Here is a 22,936-nt window from a genome sequence, read left to right as displayed (position 1 = left end):
ACTCACTTATCTAGACTTAGACTGCCATCTCATTACATCGCTGTATTTGGCTCCCAAGATGTATGAATTTTCTAAATGGATAGTCTAAACAGTCCAGTAGAAACTGTGGTTCCCATATTTATACGACACTATGTCTGATCTGTGAGGTTAATATGTATAACCATTTCTGTTAAACATAAAGCTGTATTCTGTTTTGTTTTGCCTGAATCCCATAAACATCAAAAAAATAAGTATTGTTTTGTCAGGGACTATTTTCAGCTGTGGATTAAAAAATATTTGATGCTTAAATGTACCTCTGGCAGCAGGACAGTGGATGTAGGCCTTACTCAAAATAAACTACAGCACTTATATTTGGTATTCTGAGAATACCTTTCACCCAGTGCAACAGTGTGACTAGAGCACAGACGAATCAGGGATTATATAATTATTGGATGCTGATCCTCATGTTTCATTTTGAAGAAAATGAGTTCCTTCCCATGGTCACTAATTAGTAAGTTTTCTTATGAACTGTAAATGCAGCTTTATGAACCACACTGCAAGTGGAACTTATATTTTTTGATCTATGAACTATTTATCTAACTATTAACCACATTTCAAAGGTAGGCTGACATAAAGATGAGGAAAAAAACACTCCCTAGTTGTCAAAAAAAAAAAAAAACCATTAAAAAATAGGCCCTACCTTCAGCCAAAAGAAAAATGACATTACTCTGCCTTACCTTTCTTGACTCCCCTCAGTATTGCTGTGCAGTCCCTAAGCTGTATGAGTGGTTGCTAATACTTGTTAGTTAGGTAACTTCATTGTTGATTTTGTTCTTTTCATGGGATTTGTTGACACTAAGAAAAGTATGTTCTGTGTGTGTGTCTGTGTCTTTATATATATATATATGTAAAAAGTTCAACTATTTTTTAAATAACAAAAATAATTTAAAAAAACAGCAAAATAGATGTTTATTTTTCACCTGTGACATTGTACTGCATACAAATATTAAAATTTAGACAACTAAAAAAACCATTTATCAAAACCAAATGCACATTCTGTTGTAACTACTGAGGAAAGTTGCATAATTTGATTTTTTCTTCTTATATAAAATAAGAACCAGTGGTCATTTCAGGACAGAGGGTTTCCATGGTGAGGCAGACAGTCTGAGGCGAGAGTCAGTGATCAATCAAGAAGCCTGCAGCCGACAGAATTCTTCACGAGGCAGATGCCCTCATCATCTCTCTTCACGGTGCCTGCTGCCTGCACTGTCGTACAACGTGCTTCGAGCCACTGCAGAGGTGATGAGATATTGCTACACAGAACGCCCATGGAGACAGCCAACATCGCAGGTTTGTGGATGTTTAACAAAGTATGATACAGAGTGGCCCTGCAGAGAAAAGCCCTCTGTGCAGTTAAGGGGGAACAACAGAAATCTGCAGTAGTTTTCCTGGTCGTTACCTGAGCTGGGTGTCTGTCCACGTCTGCACATCTCAGTCAGCAGAACTATCATCTGAGCTCTCCTCAACTGCTGCTTTCTTGTTTTTCCTCCTCTTCTTTTTTGAGTTTGGCCCTAAGTCTGAGTCTCTGTGAGAGTCCTGTTTTCTCTTTTTGCGACTGTGAATCCATCTCTCCCTTTCTCCTTCATCATCACTGTCCTCTGAGTTGCTGTCGTCATCTCTCCCTCTGGTTTTCACACTTTTCTTATCTTTATGTCGACTTTTAGTCCTTTTCCTCCTTTGCTTGTCTTTGGCAGCACTACTGGCATCACTGCTGTCATCACTACTTGAAGACTTAGCTTTCTTTTGTTTTTCTCCCTCATCTTTCTTCTTCTTCTTCTTCTTCTTCTTTCGGGAGGATTTTTTGGAGCGTTTTGATAAGCTTGCTTCTGTGTCTGGCTTAGACTTTTTCATTTTGTGGTGCCCAATCTTCTTCTTTTCACTTAAAAAAAACAAAACAAATTGAACAGAACAAATGAGGGCGAAACAGAGAACTGGATCTGCTAACTTGTTATAAGGAGTACTACTCAGCCTATGAAATGTTGTATAATGTCAAGTGGAGCTTTCTAAAAATAAAAAAACCCTCATAGTGTTGTCAGGGTGTTTAAAAGACATGGCATTTACTGGGCAGGATCTAAGGCTGCATGTCACATGAGATGGATGGTAGAGATGCAAAAAAAATTTTCCCCGTTAATGACTGCAAGCGTTGACATCATTTCAGCGTAACACCATATATGTTTGTGTTTAATTACACTGACTGTGGTTGTTGGCTTATGTGAGGCTCTGTACTTGTTTCATGTTGTTAGACAAACATTATTTACAAGTTGGAAAATTGTACTTACTATAACTGATGAGATGTGAACACAACTGATTTTTTAAAGCTTGACTTACACTAGAAACTAAACATCAGGATATCTTGACCTCAGTGGCAGAAATTATGACACAGTTTTAAAAATATTTCTCTGACAGATTTACAGTGGTAAATCAGTGGATTGCCCCTTTAAAATCCAAGTTGCACATGTAGCCTAGTTGTAGTGTCTTGCTTTATTGGAGCAGTGCTGTGTTTTTGCTTACCTGGCACTTTCAAACTCCTCAGGATAAAGCTCCTTGAAGCCACTATGACCCCACCTGTGTTGTGAACACATAAAATGAAAATGTACATCTGTTAGTCTTATTTACTTTAAAATGTTAGCATTTCTCCCAAGCCATTTTGCAGTAATACAAAAACACTTCACATGTATTTAAAAGAGGATTTAGACCATATACTGTACCTGTCTGGATCACTGGCCTCAAATTCATACAGTTTGCGAGTCCAGTATCGAGCCTCTCTGTCGTCGTGCTCTGACACTCGCTCTCTGCTTCGACTCAGGTCCCGACCTTGATCTGGCACTCGATCACAGTGCATGCGCCCCCTGGAATACAACCACTATTAATAAATCAGCAAACCAACAAACAGTAGCAGCTCTCTAAAGCCAGAGCTACATTATGAAATATACTCCCAAATGAGCTTTGGTGTCCAGGTGGCTCAAATTAAACCAGGATATTCACCGTTCCTACCTCACACACTCTGTCTCTGATGGATGTTTGTGGTGGGACATTTGGATCTCCCAGCCTCTCATTTTCCACATCTCCATCTCCTCCTGGATCTGCAGTGGGTCGGTTACAGTGAGTACATGGAAAACTGCCCAGATGCACACAAACTGCTTTATTTGAATTCACCAAAAGCAAAAGTGTAACGGATGTGAGGATATGTAAGGATATATTACATTTACAGAAGCTGTATACAGCTCAGTGACATTTGTATCCAGGGCCAGAAACTGGAAGAGTTTATTAGAAAAAGCTTTATCCGTGTACAGGCCATCACTCATTCATAGGATAAAACTTTTCTTGAGCTTTCATCAGCAAAAAGGTCATCAAAACCATACCATGAGAGAAATAAGATCTCCTGGCATCACATGGGCATGCTTTAGAACAGTTACTTACTTTTCCAACACATACAACTTATTAAAGCTCAAACAGTGATTTTTATTAAAGCAGGAATTTCAAACATTGAGTGTTGGTTGCACATGACATGCACATTTTGTGGTAAATAAGTTCAATCAACAATGTTGTCTTGTTTCCCACCACAGCCTACTATACTATAGTCTGCCCTCAAATGCAACAAACATTACCACAAACTACATCCTAAAGAAGGACCATTCATATGAATCGACACCTCTCTATAACATTTTAACAGAAACTAAGCAGTAGAACTTTCACGAGGGAAGGGTTCATTGTTATGCTGTTGCATTTGATTGCATTAGTTTCAACTAGCAACTGAGTTTGTTTCCCACACAAACACAGGAACCCAAACGCACCTTGTTGTGGGCATCTGTGTGGCGGATTACATTCCTCAACAAGGTCTTCCCCATCGGCTGTTTCGACATGGTCACACCTGACATGAGGTAAGTCATGAACAGACAAAACCGACCGTTGGTTGACAAACGTGAAAATAAGGCAGAAATAACAGCTTAACCACTAAATACAACTGTTTGACTAACAGTCACTTGTTAGCCTAGCTTGCTAGCTAACGCTGCTGGATATTCAAATACAAGAATAGAATTCAAGCAATACGAATGAACCTGTTTAAAATGTACTCTTTGCAGCGTCTCCAAACAACATAACGCTACGACTACTGGTACACTTTCACCATCACTTCGTAAATGTGTACAAACGGTACCTTTCCAAAACGAGTAGCATTCAAGAGGTACTAAGCACAGCTCACAACCTTTACCGGTACTTCCGCTTTCTGTTATGCGTAACGTTTACGCGTAGTTACGCCATCGAACGGTGGAGAAATCTGAGCTCTGGTTGGTCCAATGGCCCGTCAGTCATCGTGGTAGAAGTTGTGAAACATTCAACACAACAAAAACTAATATCCGTGACACGGACCATTGTTATTCATTAAAATGATCAATATTTGTTTTAAATCTTTAATATAACATAAAAATTTACAGTTTTGCTAAAATCTATAGCTAATCAGCAACTATTTAAAGAGCATTGATCAAATGGCTCACGCAATGATGTGATGTGATGATGACAGACAAACATTTTAGCAGGCAAAAAGCCTGTTTTTGCTGTAGTCGGCAGATCGAACCATAGGGCAGACTAAAAACAGGTGGCAAGAAAGATGTACAGGAAATAGTTGTTTAAAGTCTCAGGATAGTTCAGGTTAATCAAAAATGACAGAAAATGGATAAACGAATACAGTTAAATGAAAATTATATGAGTTCACAAAAAGTATGCCATCATTTCTCCCTGCTTCCAGTTGTTGTACTTTGTGCTTATCTAGGCTAAACTTGTGCTGGCTTGACTTAATATCTGACCCACATACAAATCGGTACACAGGATGCTATAGTAGGCTCTGTCAGAGAAGCCAAAAGACTGTCTAAAGAATATACACTCACGGCACTTTGTAAACTAATTGGGATTTGGCCTATTTACAATAACCTGACAAGCCAGTATTTTAAAAGCACAACATGAAGAGGAGTATGTGGTATTCAATTAACTGGTTGCCTAATTAGTGGTTTTAATAAGCAGTCTACTTGGATACATATATGAAGCTGCTCTATATTAGTTCTGAGTGAGGAGATAATTGTGTGCTTCCAACTACCCTTCGGGAATTAAAGTCTCATCTTGTTTCTTTATATGACCTAATTTTAAAGAACTGCCTATACATTTGTATGCAAAGTGGATATAGAGTGTCTTAAATAGGCACAGTTGAGTCTTGAAGCACAATTGCATTGTGCACTACATCCATCTATCTTGAGCCTTAATGTCACCCTGACAAAAACTTTTTTTTTTTCTCTGAACTGAACCTTATTACATTTTCTTTGTTTCTCCTCATCAGCTTTGCTTTTTCAAGCAGCTTAGACCTGTCAAAATCTGGCACCAATCACTGTGGAATTGTTTTTTTAAACACTAATAGTTTACTAATGAAAAGTATTAACTGTCTCTTTTTAAAGGAAAAGATCATCTTTTTAAAGTTTTTTTTTTCTCAAAATAGATCACTGGTTCAAAATTCACTGAAGCAGGGCTTATAGTCTTTATTGATCCACACAAGTCAGACCAGATTTGAAGCAGTTGTGTCAAAGTAGTTTCATGTACTGAGGTACTGCACTTAAACAGAGTTTTTAAGGAACCTTTATGTGAGTATTTCCATTTTCTGTGACTTTATACTTCATCTTACTTTTTACTCCACTGCATTTACCTGACAGCTACAGATACCTGCTACATTGCAGATTAATATTTTACAGAGAAAAGCTAAAATCAGTTTATAAGATATGACGCATGATTATAGATCAAACTACCCAACAGTAAATAGAGAATTTTACTTTTAATTACATTTTGCTGATAATTGTCTTGTTCTTTTACTTATGGGTTTAAATGCAGGCCTTTGACTTGTAATAGAGTATTTTTATACTGTTGTATTGCTACTTTTACTTAAGTAAAGTATCTGAATACTTCTACTAGCACTGCCATTTATTACTTTTTAGTCACATTTGTTTTTTGCCTGTTGTTTGTTCATAAGTGTGATAAATGCAAAACATTTGTTAACAGATTTCAGTAAGTGGTAAATCTATAACAGATTTCAGTCAAATTTGGTAGGAATTTCTTAATGTAGATTTCCTAAGATAGGCTGCTCAGAAATTGTTGTTATTTGCCCATTAAGAGTTAAGTGACTTATTTGAACGAAACAGAAATTCTTATTCATATGAAGATTAAACTTTTCCAAATACTCTCTGTTATGAAGATAACTAAATTCAGAGGACATGCAGCAGAAGTATGAGATCTGAGTGCTTGATCATTTTCAGATAATGTCAGAGCAAAATAGTTTATTTCACACTGGCGGTTATTTGATGCACAAATATTTTGGGCAATACCTGATTTGCAATGACGGAGACTGACTTCCAATTATCTTTCATTCTCTCCACTGTTATCAACCAAACAGTAAATGTAAACAGCCACAGACTTCCTGTACAAATTGTATATGACAACAAAAATGGGATGGAATTCCCAGGGACAAAGTCTTATCAGTCTGTGGTGCTTCATACATATTTGTTTGAAGGTCAGTGAAATAAAAAAGATGGCTACCCCAGGCGCAATCATAATTTACAATCAGAATCCATGGTGACCATGCAAACAATCTGTTCTGTTTCAGCAACTCATTTGATTTACAAATTGGCTGACTGCATGCCGTCCCTGTGGCAAACCAGCTTTCTTCTCAGCTCCTTGCTCCCCAGTGGTGGAATGACTTTGCCACCACACTTTGAACAGCAAAGTCACTCCCTCTATATCACCCATGCATGACTTAAATATTCTCTGTTAAAGAAACACCTTGTTTGCTCAAATTCCGTCAGTCATATCTTGGTCTGCCAAATCTTTATCGTCTGCCTGTTCTGTACCTGAGTTTGTCCTTGTCTTTTTTATACTGCAGCAAAAACTTTCAAAGTGATGCTGAAAATAATAGAATGTAGTTGAAAAACACAGAATCTTGCAGCATAATCTTGGTTAAAACAATTAGATTTAATAGAAATTCAGTTAAATTTCTTCCACATGCACACATTTCCAGAATCCTAAACTCACTACAGCAGGACTATTGAAGTCACTTGGACTATATCCAGTCAAGTCAGTTTGGATGATATTACTGGGGTCACATATATTTGATTTATGGTATTAAAGTTTAACTAGTAAAAAAATACATCAAAATGTGTTTACCTAACTGGTAAATCAGAAATGCTAAATGTAAGCTAGCTCACACCATTTCAATAACAATTTAAGAGACTGGCTACCATGGTGCTAGCTCAGCTGTGATGCTGTTTCCTCTGCCAGTTTTCTGTTCTCACACAAGAATGTAGGTTATAGATTGATTTGGCACCTGATTGAGAAGTGTTCATCTATTCATCTAACCTATATCTATTCATTTATCCAGCATCAATCGTAAAATATTTTACAAATTTCCAGCTTGAGATATTTCCAAAATTCTCCAACTTAACTTCCCATGGAAAGTTCCCAAAAATTTCCTTGAAATTTACCGCCCTTTGCAATCCTATTGAAAACACATTCTTTTAGAATAGGCTACTTGGATAGTTTTCACATGTCCTTTTGTCTATTGAATTACAGTAAAACCAGTTTGATTAGTTTGATGCCAGTTGCCACAGTGTAATGAGTCTTACTAATATGAGTGACAATGATTATGTATGAGAACTGATTAACATAAAATGATTTTGGGAAACTTAATTGCTTTCTTGACAACAATTAGATGAGAAGATTAATATCAGCCTGGTATCAGGTTGTACTGTATCTCATATCAGTCAGTATCTCATGTCTGCACAGGAAATGCAAAGCTATACAGTCAGCAGCCAATTAGCTTAGCTTAGCATAAAACCTGAAATCACCTGGAAACAGGGAAACAGCCTTTTTACTTCAGTCTTTAAAGATTAGATTTTTAGTGACTTTTCAGTTCAGATTATTAATTCCAAATATAATCAACAAATAAATTATTATGAATTATTATAGTTTTAAAAAATAAAGTTAGCACTGCCTCTGCCAGCTACAACACTGAAGTGGTGCTTTTGTTTATGTAAAGGATCTGAGTGCTTCTTCCTCTGCTGTTGAAAATGTTGCCTTTGTCTCTGCTGTTTGTTTGACATAAATCCAATAGCCTGCATTTTCATGGCTCTGTATTATCACTCTACAGTAAGGTGGCTCACTGAAGCATGTGTTGATGGTGCTCATACAGAATTCAAGACACTGTCATTTTGTTCTGGGCAGGACAGCAGACTGCCACGTAGAGACCTATTTCACATTCTTGGTGATGACACCAGCAACATTTCTAACAGCTTAATGACAGTGTGCTCAGCCAAAATGTCTTTCAGAAGGGTACTTAACACATGCCATAGAAAACCTTTTGTTTCTGTTACCTGCGGCACAAATTATAAAGCTGACACTTTTTACATTTTGGTTTAATCTGGCGGCTGTAATGCTTCAGAACATTTTATGGCTTTCTGTCACAACTGCAGTAAAAATTCAGCTCCCTACACACAGAACCATTTGTGTGTATATACATACCATTTTCTGTCTGTTTATTTCCACCTAACTCCATATTTCCTCTGACTGTGGAAATACATCATTAACCTCTTGTTTCAGCTTGTGTAGTTGTTGTTGTGCAAGCCTGTGATTTTATCAGCAAACAAAAGACTTACATATAACTAAGTATATTTTAAGGTCTCTTTTTCCATCCATTTGTTGGTTCTTATTTTAGCTGCAAGGGCATACAGTACAGAAAAGAGCTAATGGAAAGGAGAGAGAGGGAGAAGGAGAAAATCTCCCTCCGCCTCCTCCTTGTGAAAGGAGAGAGCAGTGGGGAAAGGAGGGAGGAGGAATGAGGGAGAGAGAAGGGGGGGGAGGGTAAACACACCCAGACAGAGCCATGTCTGACATCCTCGCTCACTGAAAGAAGGAAGGACTGATACAAAGCCAGTGCGACTGAGCAGAAGAGAAAAAGGCAAGGAGGCAGGCAGGGAGGGAGGGCAGAGGCACTAAATGCAAAAAAAAAAACAAAAGACCGTCGGAGGAAAAAAGGGTGAAAAAGATGCACAAGAGCTGCATCAGTTCTTGTCCGCAAGGAACAAAAAACATTGTGTTCCTGAATGGGAGCTGGTGAGCTCAACCACAAGGCGAGTGCTATGAGAAACCAGGCAGACTTCAGTCACTGGTGTTGCTGAGCACCAATCCTCTCTCTCTCTCTCCCTCTGTCTCTCTGTGTCTGTCTCTGCCAGCTAGGACTGAGCCTTGGTATGATTTAGAGGAAGGGTTCAGGGCTTTTGATTAGGATTTGGAGCTTTATGTTTTTGGAAAATGCTGCTGGAGAGGATTTGAACGTGCTGTTATTTCTGATTGAACACAGTGTGCGACGTGGAGACTCCTCTGGCTGCTGCTTTCAGGGGCTGCTCCCCTCCCTGCTGCCTGCTGGCTGTGTTTGGGCTATGGTCCTAACTGAGAAGCAGGGCATCACCCAGATGCGGCGCTCCGACTGTATGGGAGGTTAAGCCTGTAAACACCAGCATGGGAGCCAAACAGATGAAATGGTAAGAGCTTTTTTTTTAATTATCATTTTTAACACTATGTTCAGACTGGCTGCTGTTTTTGTCTATGATATACCATACATGAGGCCTAAATTTAAGAGACTATACATCATCTTCATCATTTTAATCATCTTGATCAACTTCAGTGTCTCAGTCTTAGTGTTAGAAATGTATTTCACCATAACAACTGACTTTTATTTCCAGACTGTGCAGGTTATTGTTCAGTGTTTACAGTGCAGTAGGTGTGGGTGTGTCCCTGTATGTGTGTCTGTGTGAGCTGAGCTGCTATTGCTTAGCAACCACAGTCCAACTTCCATTACCAGCTCTTCATGATTTCAATATTTTTACATTTTAAACTATATAAGAGTAACAAATACAGGATGTTTTTTTTCTACTGTTAAATAAGGCTCGCTTTGGACTGAATATATATTGAATTTATTCTTGATAATAAATCTCTAAAGTCTTTTTTCTTGATCTAACTGTTAATATATAAGCTAATTTACAAGTAAATGTACCAATACAACAATGTAAAAAGTCCTACATTTGAAAATCTTGAATAAAAGTACAGAGGTATTATCAGCAAAATGTACTTAAAGTATAGAAAGTTACTTGTATTTCAGTAAAACATCTCCTCTGACTGATGTATTGTTATCAATAACATTATCAGATTATTAATACTGATCAGTGTATAAGCAGCAGTTTACTGTTATGGCTTGGCAAAGTGAAACTTGATTCAACTATTTAAAAGGTTCAGGAGGGTTATAAGATGATTTATCTGGCAGGAAAGAAGGAGAAGCAAACTTATGCTACTTTTTAAAATGAAATATTGTGTAATTTTACCTGTCAAACTGTTATTTAAATTAAGCAATCTGAAGTGTAATAGAACTGCTAACAACTCTGAAATGTCCAAACTGGACACTGCTGTTTTGTGAGGAGCCACAAGCCAAATAGGCTGTGAAGCACAAATTTCATTGCAGTAAATTGTATTCTATAAGAGTAACTACAGCCCTGAAATAAATGTGGTGGAATACAATGTTTCCCTTTGAAATGTAGCGCAATGAAAACGTAGCATAAAATAGAAAGACTCCTCAAAATTGCACTTCAGTATAGTCCTGGAGTAAATGTATTTAGTAACTTTCCACCACTGCTGATCAAATGATGTTAATCTGTTGCACTGAAGCTCATCTCTTGTAAATCCCGGTGCTTAATCTTTGGCTTAGCCCATATGTTCCAATTCTATCTATTTGTTTGTGTTCTTTTGGAGCAACAGATCAGCAGCGAGCATCTAAAATAAATTTGTCACGAGGTTATTGAACTGCACCCAGAGACAATGATCATGTCATCAGTAATGTCATCATCTGCAATGACAAGATTAGAGGGAGGCAGCCTCTTTGATCCCCTTGTGAAAAACACTTAGGGATAATCACAGCAACATCTGATAAGACACTCAGTTCATCTTTTTTTTTTTTTTTTTTTACGTGATCTGGTGCAGTGACTCTTTCCGAGGAAGTGGGAGGTCGCAGCTACAAGAAGTTGATCAGTGTGGTAATTGTAGCCTGACAATTGTCACGTGACTAAACTCTCCTGAATTAAAAATCAAAATTACAACAAATTATATGTCATGTCATGACATAAAACATTCATGTCCCCCTCAGTTTGAACTGTAACAGCTTTGGTGAACCTCTGAGTTTTCTTCTAGTGCCTTCATCGGGTCAACAACATCTCTGTTACAAGTGTCATTTCCAAGAAATAACAAGGAATAAAATAAATTACTGCCAAACAGTCGAAAAAAGAAGGTTAATACAATCAAAAACAAAAATAGTCTATCTGAGGTAAGAAAGCAAAGAAGTCTTAAAGCTATGAAAGCAAATAATAGATAGTAGTAGATCTGAGTGAGTTTGGCAAATTGTTCCAGTCTGATAGAGATGTAAATTATAAAGTAGGTCTCCCAGTTTCTTTAGAAATGAATGGCACAATAAAGAAAGGGTGTTTTAATGGAACTAAAAGCAGTTAGTTAGTTAAAGTAAATGCATCTGAAAACAAAAAGCAACCAATGAAAACGTCCTCTAAAATTCAGTAGTAAACAGTTAAGTGTCTTGTATATGAAACAATGATATGTAAGATAAAGACACCTCAGGACAAACCAACAAATATTATTGTACACTACATTTAAAGGATGAAGATATATTTCTGAGGTGTTTCGGTATATGATATCACCTATAATAATAGTTGGAAATAAAAGCTTTGAATAACTAATTTTCTTGTATGGACTGGCAAGCAATAAACTGACTGATATAGGGTGCTGAGACTGCGATTTATCACATGTATAATAAAATAAATAAGTGGTCTAAAAGAAAAATCAAAATCAATCCACTGTCCTAATAATTAAATACATTAACTTTAATAAGTGGATACCCATCAGTAAAATTAATAGCCAACTGCCTGATTAATGTCAGTTTGCAAGTGTTAGCATGCTAACTTGCTAAATTAAGATGGTGAACACGGATTGTCATTTTAAACACTTAGCATTTTGACATTAGCATTTATCTCAAAGATGCCCATGTACAGCCTGTCAGCTGCATTGTTGTTTATCGTTTGCAGATTTTTTGGTGGCTAAGAGAGCTTAGGTGCACTTGATTATAAATAAGTCACAGGAATATGTGCACAATCACACTATGCACAGGTAGTGTGAATTCAGAAGTGACAGATAATGCAAGTGTTACTGTCTGTTGTGATATTAACTCATGCTGAGTAATGCTAAATCTCATTGGCTACAGTCCAGATCTTGCTGCATATGTATGGGAGGAACATGTTTAACCGTACAAATGCAATCCCTTAGGACATTCATTGGTTTCTAAACACAGTTTTATCCCACGGTTAAGTCTACAGTTTTTTTTTTTTTTTTTGCCTTCTTAGTCTTTAGCCTCAGGAGCAGGGTGATGAATTGTGTTGCTCTTCTATCCCTTTTCTAGCGCAGAGTTTGAAGACGCAGGCATGTTTTCCCACGCAGACACAGAGGGAAAAAGATGGAATCCCCTGTTAAAGGACCATGCATAACGGCATAGGTCACAGGTCACAGTAGCTGTATCCTGTTTCTACCAACACAGCAAAGTGAAGACGACAGCAGGCCTGAACCTCAGGCTACTGGAGATGCTCTCAGAAAACACAAAACATATATTCATGCAAGCTGCAAGAAAACCAGCCATTCAGAAACCATATGAGCATTATGTTTTGAAATCATGGCCGAAGGGGGAGTAAACTATGTAAGGAATTTCCTGTGGGAAAGATGATGAGTTGTACACATTCCTGCTCTCTCTGTGTATTTTCTGAACAGGTTTCAATCCTGTACTATGATGGGTTTTCATTCAATTTATTATTTGTTTAATAGTCTGGGAATCGCTGTATTCCTGTAGGTATTATGTGTTTAAAAACAGATATGATTTAAAATATTTAGCCCAGATGGGATTAATTCACTTTTTTGTGCTCCTTGGGGAGTTATTTACGTGCATATCTCCATTTTATGTAGCTATGTTTATTTATTGCTGTTCATTTGGCAGGAAATGCAAACACACTCACTCCTGCCTGTGCCCACCATCTGTTTCAGTCTAAGCTCAGCCAGCCCCGCTCACTCCCCCAAAGAGGAATATGTTATCACCCAGTCCACTGACGCCCCTAAAGAAGAAACAGTCCATGATCAGTGTGAGGACCAGGGGGAACCTCGGGATGACAAATCTGAGCTGACAGAGAAGAAATCTGTCACAGGTTGGTTTGCTGCACATCAGCTCTTGTAGAGCAAGATACGATGCAGTCAATCCAGACGTAAAGAAAAAGCTCCCCTGTCCGCCTCCCCCGTTCCTCTCTTCCTTTTCAGAGGAGGTGTCTCTCTGTGGATTGTGTCCCTCCCTCGGGCATGATGGGCAGGAGGAAGAGAAGTCCTGGGAGGAGCAGCTGGACGCCCACCAGGAGCAGCTGGAGAAGGAGATGCAGGAGGCCAGGAGGATGGTGTTCCGCCTCCAGGTATGTTCCTGGCGATAGCGCGTTTTTAAAAACAAACTGCACCGCTGCTATGAACAGATTGACAGAAGGCACAGAGACTACAGATGCATCAGAGGAAGGCAGCAGCTCAAATTTAGCATTCAGTGAAATTTTTAGCCTGGGTCCAGACTTATGATCCTCTGCCCACGTCTGCAGTGTTTTTCACACATTCAAATGGAATATCAACAAAAGGGTAGAAAAAAATTGACTCAAATTGCGAAGTAAAGACAATGGCAATTCATTCTGATCATCAGGCTTGATTATCTCTGTCCTGTATTTCTATGTTGAAACATTTGGCATTCCTGTAAGAGTTGTGTTTTTGCCAAGCTCAAGTCACATCACTCTACTTCTTCAAAACTTTCAGCCTGGACATTTTATATCTATGCTTCCACTGAAAAATCGATATACAGGTTGTCCACTATTGACAAGTTTATGCAAAATTATTTCTACGACATTTCAGATTAAGTTGCTGTTAAGTTCTACAGAATTTGCAGTGTCTAATACTTTTGAATGTTTGCGAAATATTAAGATTTGTGAATTTATCGTCTAAATGTTATATATTGTGTTCTATGTACACAGAGTCCATTCAGTCATTATAGTATCTTTTTTCCTTTTCTCTCTCTTGTTTCCAGTCTCATGTTCATATTTCAAACACTTTCTTCCATGCACATCATCTTTGCAGTGAGATAATTCATATGCAGATGATAGAGGGTAAAGTGAATAGTATATACAGATCAATACATAACAAATAAGAATACATCTGCACATCCCAAAAATATGTAACAGAGGCATAATCCAACATCACATGGGGGCAAAGTGTTTGAAATGACTCAGGAGATACTGCAGGCCTCAGCTCATACATGAACATACACAAAGTTAATATGTAGTAGCTGATGATCCCAAATGTGTGAGGAAAATGTGATGTTTTTTCATATCATGGCTATTCTGCGTGTCTCCTTGGTATTGGTACTGAGGACCTGACCACATTTTAGTATATAGTAATATAAAATTTATTGGTGTGTGTGGATTCATTCTTTGTAATTGGCTGTATTTTGTCCTGTTAGTGGTGCAGACAAAAACAAGTCAACGCACTGTACAGCGCCTAAAAATAGACGTGTGAGGTGACTTTTACAGAAATAGCCTTTCCTGCCAACTACACACATAACAATGTCGTGTCCAACCTGAGTCTGGTCTCGTTGCTAAGCTGGATCCAAATTAGTTAAACTCATATTTGTGATTTTCATTCAGAGTGTGTAGCCTGGTTCCAGACCAGACCTCTGAATCACCACCCACACATCAGATCTGTTCAATAATTTATATGAGTGAGGTGAAACAAAATAGTTTGTAGACATTTTAGGCTTTCCTGTACTCCACATTGACCTTTAGGGATTTATATGAACACATGTAGCTGCACTTGTAAGAAAACCAAAGGGACAGAAATGAATGACGTGTAACTATGATGCCTGTTGCCTGGTAATTTGAGTGAAATTCTGGGCAAAAGAAAAGAAATAGACTTTGGTAAATTTTCAGCCATTACTTGAAAGTGGTCATTATTAATTTAACAGTCTTAGATTGGATATATCTATGATAATGTTGGTATTTCAGCCTGATTATCAGGGGCGAGTTTTTATTTTGTGTTTTGAATATGTGTGTGTGGCCTTGTGTATACTGTATATGGGTTGGTGAGGGTGAAAAAATGAAGTCTGTGCATACTTCTGCAAGCTTTTCAATTTCTTTCAGTTCAGTTTAGTCCAATTCACTGGCTTGACTAGCTAAAATGGAAAACATGCTATGCAGCCAGGTCCAAAAATAAAGAGTTGCTTTATTTAAAAATACAAATATATAAATATATCAGGCTTCTCTATGACAGCTTACAGTCCTCCATTCTGTGTCTGTACATATGTGTGTGTGTGTGTGTTGTTGTCCTCAGGCTTTGCTGCTCCATGGCTCCCTCCCCGAAGAGGACCAGGATGGATCTGTGAGCTTCGGAGATAACCGGGCGAACGCAGAACAGCAGCTGGTACAGTGCCCTCTCTCTGCTAACTCGAGAAAACAACACTTGCTCGCCACTCTGTGTGAAGTGTCAGTGTCAGCCCTTCTGTTGTGATGAGGTTTGCAGCCATCACTCCTCTCAAGAGTGGCTACCGTAGAGCACAAACCAATCTCTCTAATCTGCTAGGCTGCTGTCATGCAGGCACCGTTGCCTCCCCATGCGTTCTGACATTTTTCCATTCTCTAATTACACTGCTCATACCCCTCTCCCTTTGAAGGTTCTAATCCGCAGTCGTCTGGACCAAAGCATGGAGGAAGCCCTTGATCTCAAGGTACAGTAAGTAAATGTAATTGGGTTTAATATAGAAGAGCAAAGAGTCCCCCACTCTAATGTCTCTGTTCACTTGTGTGACTCTTAGAGGGAACTCCTGAGACACAAACAGGAGGCGCGCCACATTCAGGCCATCAAGGTAAACCTCTTACTCTAATTTCGTCCTTTGTGTGTGAATTAAAATGGATTAAAGGATATAATTGAATCTTTTCCACTCTTGTACCCCCCTCCCAGCAAAGTGGTGATTCTGCAGTTTCTATCATATAACTTTATGAAGATAATAAAGTTAAGATGTGGGTGTGTGCTGTTGTATCTGTATTCAGGTCTGTATTCTGAACGTTTCTTTGATCTCCCTCTCTTTCTCATTAGGATGCTCTGCAGCAGCGCCTGGCAGTGCAGGAGGATGCTGTGCTGCAGCTAAAGCAGGAACTACTGAGATGCAACATGGCCAAAGAGCAGCTGGAAGGGGAAAATGTGAGACAAGTTATGATTTCCGTTTGACACGATAAAATATTTGCCCAGCTTGACCTATGAATGCAGGTATATCGGAGAGCAATGTAGCACCCCTATATCACACTGATATATCTTCTCACAGGCAGAGCTCAAACAGAAGCTGAGTGAACGGAACAAATTACTCACTGAATATGAGGTATTGTCTTTTATTATTTACACTTTCAGTGCATTCCTGAGATAAATACATGTGCATGTGAAGACGTATGACATCCATCTTTCTTGTCACAATAGCAACAGCTCGGGAGGAAGGACCGAATACTGCAGCAACAGCAACAAAAACTGGATGACGCTCAGCATAAAGCACATGAAGTCAGCCTTGCACGGGTATGGAGAATAACATGTTTCAAGCATTTCCATAAAATACTGTTCGAAGGTAAATGAGATCTATTATCTCTATTTATTTAGAGAGCACCTCTCAAAATCAAGGTAGCAAAGTAATTCACACAAGACAGCAAATGAAAATCGATGAATAACAAAATCAAATGTGAAATAAAGAATAGAATAAAACATGTAAAAACACTCCAGTAATATAGAAGTAATAAAAAGACAATCAAGTATCAAGTACTCAGTCTTCAGACAAGCTTTACAAATGATATAGCTTTAAAGCTCTAAATTTATTTAATTATCTTAGCTCTAAGTATTTTAGGGTCATAGGACCCGTATCACTGCAACATCTGTTTTTCATTTTGTAGCAGGTTAGAGCAGAGAACAGAGAAGTTACTCCTTACCTTTTTTCAGTTCTTTGTGTGGGAAGACACATGTCCAGCACTAAAAACTCCACACTGTGTACCATTTTCACCACAGGATTGAACAAAATGCACTCAGGTTTTAGTCAAATAAATGTGTTGTCATGGAGAAAACTCAGAAATGTGAATAGTTTCACTTGCCATTGCTTGATTGACTGAGACCATGGTTAATGGATAAGGCTGGCAGTATTCCGTACTTGAAAAATACTTTTATTTGTTTAAAAAAAGTTAAGAAATTTTCTTACCACAGCTGGCAACTGTAGTCTTTATAAAAACAAGCAAGTTGTAGGTTGTTGAGCACTATTTTCAGCTGCGGATTAATACACATTTGGTGCTCTTGCAGCAGGTATGTGATTCAAAAGAAACTACAGTGCCTATATTCATCATAATGAAGAAACATGTCAAATGTGTGGCTCATTTCTGTGTTTTTTGGAGAATGGTGGAGGCTTTGAGCCCAGAGGAATTAGCTTTGGATACGTGGGTCACATAATTACACAATATCACCAGCCATATGTTTTAAAAATTCAGTCTCACCCACTTTACTTACATGTAGTGTTGTCTATTCAACAGTCATTCAGAGGTGAAAGTGGTGACTACAGTAACTCAGTGGCTTCAACATCTCCTCCTGCATTCCAACACAATGCACCGGTACGTACACTTTTTACCTCAACATTTGTTGTAATGGTGCTGTGAGTAATTATGAAGAATGTTGGTTTTGTCAAAATTATGGAATCCTATCTTAAAATTATGAGGTGGCAGGTCATAATTATGAGATAATAAGACAGAATTATGAGGCACAGAGTCAAATCTATATCATGAGATACTATTTATGAGATAAGTCCAGACTTTGTCTTAAATTCTGAAATACTAAGCTGAAATAAGACTTAAATTTAACTTAGTATATAATTTTGAATTAGTGAGACAAATATTTCACCATTTTATAATTTTGACTCACCGTGAGCTTTTATTTTCTTTGTCTTTTTTTTCTTTTTTTCCCTTTTATAGACAAAAATAGACTTCAATACTTATCGCCTTGGTAGCAAAAACAAAACTACATTCATAGAAAGCATATGACTATCAAGAGTTTGTCACAGGGTGAAGAGCTGCAGCTGGTCAGGGAGGCACTGCGTAGTTTGAGAGACAGTTTTTCTGGCCACGATCCTCAGCATCACACCCTGGACACTCTGGAGCAGGGTGTGTCTAGTCTCATGGACCGATTACACACTTTGGATGCTCAGCGCAGACAGGACAGAGGGGTACACACACAAACACACACACACACCATTTCAGAGTACATCTAAAAAGTGGCAACACATCTGTCACCTGATGAATGATGAGTCAACAGCAACTGACATCTGACAGTTTACCGTGAGTAATTGGTTCTTCTTCTAGGAGGAATTCAAATCACCGGGACGGAGAGCCAACTCGACAGACCGTGACTCCTGGCCGCCGAGCTCAAGTGAGACAAACAGAATCCGTGTTTTGTTCAGGATTTGTCATCCCCTGCAACATCTCAACTCTGGCTGTTAAATCAAATTGTGCCATTCAATTACACTGCTGTGTACAGAGAGGGTATTATTGGCTGCGAGGCTAGGGCCATTTTAGAGTCTGGTTGTGAAAAACAATGTTTGCTGTTTTTGTAATTATTTCCAGAAATGGCGCACTCTCACAGCAGCCCGGGATTGGACACCGCTGTCTCCACTAAAGTGCTCTATTTTACTGATCGCTCGCTCACTCCATTTCTGATCAACATCCCAAAAAGGTGAAAATAAAAGCACATTTATGCTGGGTTTATATAACAGTGTCATTGTTTGTTCCCTCGCTGTAGCGTGCATGATCTTTAAGCAAATTGCTGTTTGGTTAGAGCAGGATTCTTGCATGACCAGATTTATATATAGAGGCTTCAGTGGCTGTGATGGTTAAATGTTTATCCTAGAAAAGCTTAATGCCTCTGTGGGTGTATGTGTGCATAGATCATGACTGACAGTGTGTGCTTACAGGCTGGGTGAGGTGACACTGCGAGACTTCAAGGCCGCTGTAGACAGACAAGGCAGTTTCAGATACCACTTCAAGGCCCTTGACCCGGAGTTTGGCACAGTGAAAGAGGAGGTAGGCGTGGGAGTAAAATTACAGCCCCCACTTCATTTTCACATCAGCTTTGGCAGGAAAATGTATAATGTCAGTTGAAGACTAAGATATGCTAATAATAGCCGTGCCTGCTCTATACTTCAAAACACAGTGGGGCGATTGATTTCCTTCCCAGAGAACACTGATTCATTTTAAGCTCCTATGTGAACTGTTGTGCCATACATCATATATATGAAGTCTCTCTTGGATATGTAAATGCTGGATGTTGGCTGTTCAGGTATTCCAGGACGGAGCAGTCGTGCCTGGCTGGGAGGGAAAGATTGTAGCGTGGGTGGAGGAGGACCACGGGGAGAGGAGGTAGAGCCCAAAAACCAGAGATCGCCACTACAAACCTCAGTTGTTCCCACTGGACCAGGATTCCACTGAAAAAAATACTTGCGATGCCATCAGACAGAATAGGTATAATAAAATTAACTGGGACCAATGGATCTAACACCAGTTCAGTATAAAACCATGTTTTAAAAGTGAATGTTTCATATGAAGAATTTGACTTGAATTTGACATTTGGGTACCATTTTTTGTTGTTGAAAGAATGCATATTAGACACTGTTTGCAGCTTATAAATTAATATGTGGGGCTAATTAATGGTCAGTAATGTTACTTGAAAGTCTGAATTATAAAGAAAGTTAATGTGAAATAACATGTGATAAGCTGTGCTCTAAAAAGCTGTAATCAGTGCATAGTATGCAACCTTTTCAGTACAAGTGTTGACTGACATTTTTCACATGTTCCAGATTGCCAAATAGTGATGTTGTTTTTCTGCATCAATTCTGATGTTTTAATAAACATGAATTATTGCATGGATCATTGTGTTGTCAATTATTCCCCCATGCCTAAGGTAATGACACTGTGCACCAGCTCCTAGCCATTAAACACCTCTACTCATACGCCCACACATTAATAAACAAAACCCACAGCTTGTCATTAAAGTCAATTAATGTTTTTTGGGTTAAGAATTAAATTTGCTGCTGCACATCAACCCACGCGGTGACATATTTGTTTCAGAAAAACATTTTGGTTTTGGGAGGCATCAGTTTACAGGGCAGCTGTTTATTGTTTGTTAGCTTTTAGTTTTTCATGGTATAATGTGTTCCCAAGGATTTTCAGATAGCAGAGAGGGAATCTAGTTTGTTTTGGTAATTTGCTTTGAGGTATTTTCAGTGTCTGAATTTACTCCTAGCTTCACAGTTTCCTCAGCCCATTCCCAGCAGGACTGTTCACCTCTTGTTTTCCCATTAAAGCAAATGGTCACAAAACGTCCACTTTTAAAGTCAGCCTTCGTTTCTTCTTGTTAAAGATGGCGGATGCAGTGTCTTCGTTAACAGTTTTTGGAAGCTCCAGAAGCAAATAGTAAACATCCTCCACTTCCAGTAAGACGTCATCCTGCAGAAGAAAATACATTCAGCGCTTTGTAAGACTCGCAATGGCAGAACCAGGCCAGTTATGTATTTTTTATGACATCCAACTTCGCACTGACACACTCTGGGTTCTAAAGTGGTTCATTATAACTGTTCAAGGGAGTGTGCGACCGCTAACCTTGGAGATTCTCAGCTGGCTTTCTGACATGGAGCAAACCTTTGGCAGCTCTACTGTCAGCTCCACACTGCGAGGAACTCCCGCTGTATCAGTTTTCACTTCGAGTTGGTACTCTGGCTTCTGAGGCTGCACAAAAGTGCTGGAGATGACCTGGATCAAATCCTCTCTGTGCTCCGCGGATCTACAGATAATTTGAGCTGCTGGTTTGTCGTCTTGTTTCTCTGTATGTAGGGAGGAGATCTGCTGCAGGAGGTCAGCTGGGGTTTGACTGGCTGTAAAAAAAAAAAAAAAATGTGTTATGGATTATTAGAGACTGCGGTAGAAGGTGAAAGATGATATGCCTGCAGCAGCAAAGGAGAACAGCTCCAACATAAAGGGCTTGTAGCAGCTTATCAGGGTATGAAACTTATTGCTCTACCTGTGTCAGGCTGTTTGGAGATGTTGGGCCACTGCTGAAATCCAAGGCGGCGACCCAAGTCATCTGGACTACTTTTCGGGCTACAGCTAATGACAGTGTACTGCTGAGATAACCTCAACCCATGCTGCTGCTGGGCAAAGCTCAGGGCCAGCATATAGACTTCTGTTTTATGTTGCTTATTTTCCTCTAGCACCGCAGGGTTTAATGCTACATCCAACACAGTGTACAGGCCTGAAGAAGGAAAACATCCAATTTAGTATTGTTAGTTTTCTTGTTTATATCATATAACACAAAAGCTAATCCTGTAGCTTGTGCTGCAGCACAGCTTCGTCCTTTACCTTGACTTTCATTTGCGTCTGTTTCCAGTTTTCCTGCACACACAGGTAATGGCTTGCTGGGATCCTGAGGTGCAGGCACACGTTTCCAGCTGCATATATTGACATATAGCAACCCTTTGTTGGGCTCCTGTTGAGAACACAGATGTGCTGTCTATGAAAAAACCTGTCAAAACTCACCCTATCTCTAACCTATAAATGAACACAGGTGTGACAGCTTCAGCGTGCAGGAGTCTGTTGTTTTGTATTAAGGGGTAGGCAGTGCAGCTGAAAGGAATAATTAAATGAGCAGACTGACAGAAAATTACATGGCAACAACTTTATAATCAATCTGTCATTTCAATAAATTCTTAAGTAAAATGCCAAAAATGCAAAAGTTCAAGACTCTCAAAAGTGAATGTTTTTTGGTTTTCTTTGTCTTGTCTAATAATGAATAATATCTTGCCTCTTTATTAAGGGCAGAGGGTGGTCCCAAAGCGTCCTCACTTTACTAACTTTTGCACAGTACTGCACAAAATAAATTATATAATTAATCGTAATTAAATAAATTAATAAATAAAGAGACCATTAAAACGTTCGTTGTGCCAACAGAACTTTCTCACAGAATCTGATGGGTCATAAAATTAGGTGCAGCACCTGTGCACACCGGGCCTTCATTAAAGAGACACACCTGTGCTTTCCTCCATGCCGTGCTCTGACGCCAAATGTTTGTCGTGAGAAAATGTGTAAATGCTGGCTTGTAGACACCTAAATAAAAGTTAGCTAGTTGACACTTACTAAGCCACTGCCACTTAACATAACGTAACTTACCAGTATTTCAGTGTACAGACAAGAGTCGAGCTCAGGCGGTGCGATGAATTCAGCCCTTTCCTCCATCTGTTTCTGGATGAACTTGCGGTAGGCTGCGGGGTCGTTTTCAGAAAGATCATCCAGCATGGACCAAAACTGGTTGACCCGCTGCAAAACATCCTGTGTACCGCCAGCGGAGCACATCTTAAGGTAAAAGTTTTACTATGACGTTAGCACTAGCAACACTAACTTTATCAGCCGCTAGCTAGCTTGGTTAACTCTGATAAGAGGACAACTAGAGAAACGCTGAATAATATTTTGAAATATATTAATATTTTGAAATAAAAGCGAGACAGGAGTAGCACACAAATGTATCAAACTACTAGTTGGCTAATGTTGTCAGTTGCTATGGAGATTAGATGAGAGGAAATCTACATGCATACATATATGGAGGAAGTGTTACACCGTTTCCACCTGGTGGTGAAAAGGAG

The 22,936-nt window shown here is 38.9% G+C and overlaps 3 protein-coding genes across 5 annotated transcripts; 1 reads left to right on the top strand and 2 right to left on the bottom strand.

The window, feature by feature from the left end:
• Window positions 1-923: 923 nt before the first annotated feature.
• On the bottom strand, window positions 924-4,257 carry nkapd1 (NKAP domain containing 1). The gene is made up of 6 exons (XM_018668243.2): window positions 4,196-4,257; window positions 3,834-3,910; window positions 3,034-3,122; window positions 2,748-2,888; window positions 2,551-2,604; window positions 924-1,918 (listed from the first exon to the last, which is right to left on the bottom strand). Exons 2-6 carry the CDS (start codon window positions 3,900-3,902, stop codon window positions 1,471-1,473), a joined length of 801 nt encoding a protein of 266 aa, XP_018523759.1. The 5' UTR covers window positions 3,903-3,910; window positions 4,196-4,257; the 3' UTR covers window positions 924-1,470.
• Window positions 3,809-20,171, top strand: dixdc1a (DIX domain containing 1a). Of its 3 annotated transcripts, none has more exons than XM_018668241.2 (16): window positions 3,809-3,920; window positions 9,425-9,605; window positions 13,207-13,364; window positions 13,474-13,619; window positions 15,568-15,657; window positions 15,908-15,961; window positions 16,049-16,099; window positions 16,330-16,434; window positions 16,556-16,609; window positions 16,705-16,797; window positions 17,790-17,867; window positions 18,314-18,475; window positions 18,612-18,678; window positions 18,873-18,981; window positions 19,220-19,328; window positions 19,585-20,171. In XM_018668241.2, the coding sequence occupies exons 2-16, from the start codon at window positions 9,583-9,585 to the stop codon at window positions 19,666-19,668; spliced, it is 1,383 nt and encodes a 460-aa protein (XP_018523757.1). In that variant the 5' UTR covers window positions 3,809-3,920; window positions 9,425-9,582; the 3' UTR covers window positions 19,669-20,171. The 3 variants fall into 3 exon arrangements, with proteins under 3 accessions (XP_018523757.1, XP_018523756.1, XP_018523755.1); XM_018668240.2 differs by lacking the exon at window positions 3,809-3,920 and adding an exon at window positions 9,206-9,312; XM_018668239.1 differs by lacking the exon at window positions 3,809-3,920 and having other exon boundaries at window positions 9,218-9,605.
• Window positions 20,172-20,264: 93 nt separating this feature from the next.
• Window positions 20,265-22,845, bottom strand: pih1d2 (PIH1 domain containing 2). Its single transcript, XM_018668242.2, has 5 exons — window positions 22,467-22,845; window positions 21,660-21,786; window positions 21,322-21,552; window positions 20,904-21,175; window positions 20,265-20,750 (listed from the first exon to the last, which is right to left on the bottom strand). The coding sequence occupies exons 1-5, from the start codon at window positions 22,647-22,649 to the stop codon at window positions 20,616-20,618; spliced, it is 948 nt and encodes a 315-aa protein (XP_018523758.1). The 5' UTR covers window positions 22,650-22,845; the 3' UTR covers window positions 20,265-20,615.
• Window positions 22,846-22,936: the final 91 nt, after the last annotated feature.

Source organism: Lates calcarifer, linkage group LG21 (genome assembly GCF_001640805.2).
Source record: "Lates calcarifer isolate ASB-BC8 linkage group LG21, TLL_Latcal_v3, whole genome shotgun sequence".
In the NCBI taxonomy this organism is placed as follows: domain Eukaryota; kingdom Metazoa; phylum Chordata; class Actinopteri; family Centropomidae; genus Lates; species Lates calcarifer.
Note: the sequence above shows the minus strand (reverse complement) of the source record. Positions and strands in the feature narration are given on the sequence as shown.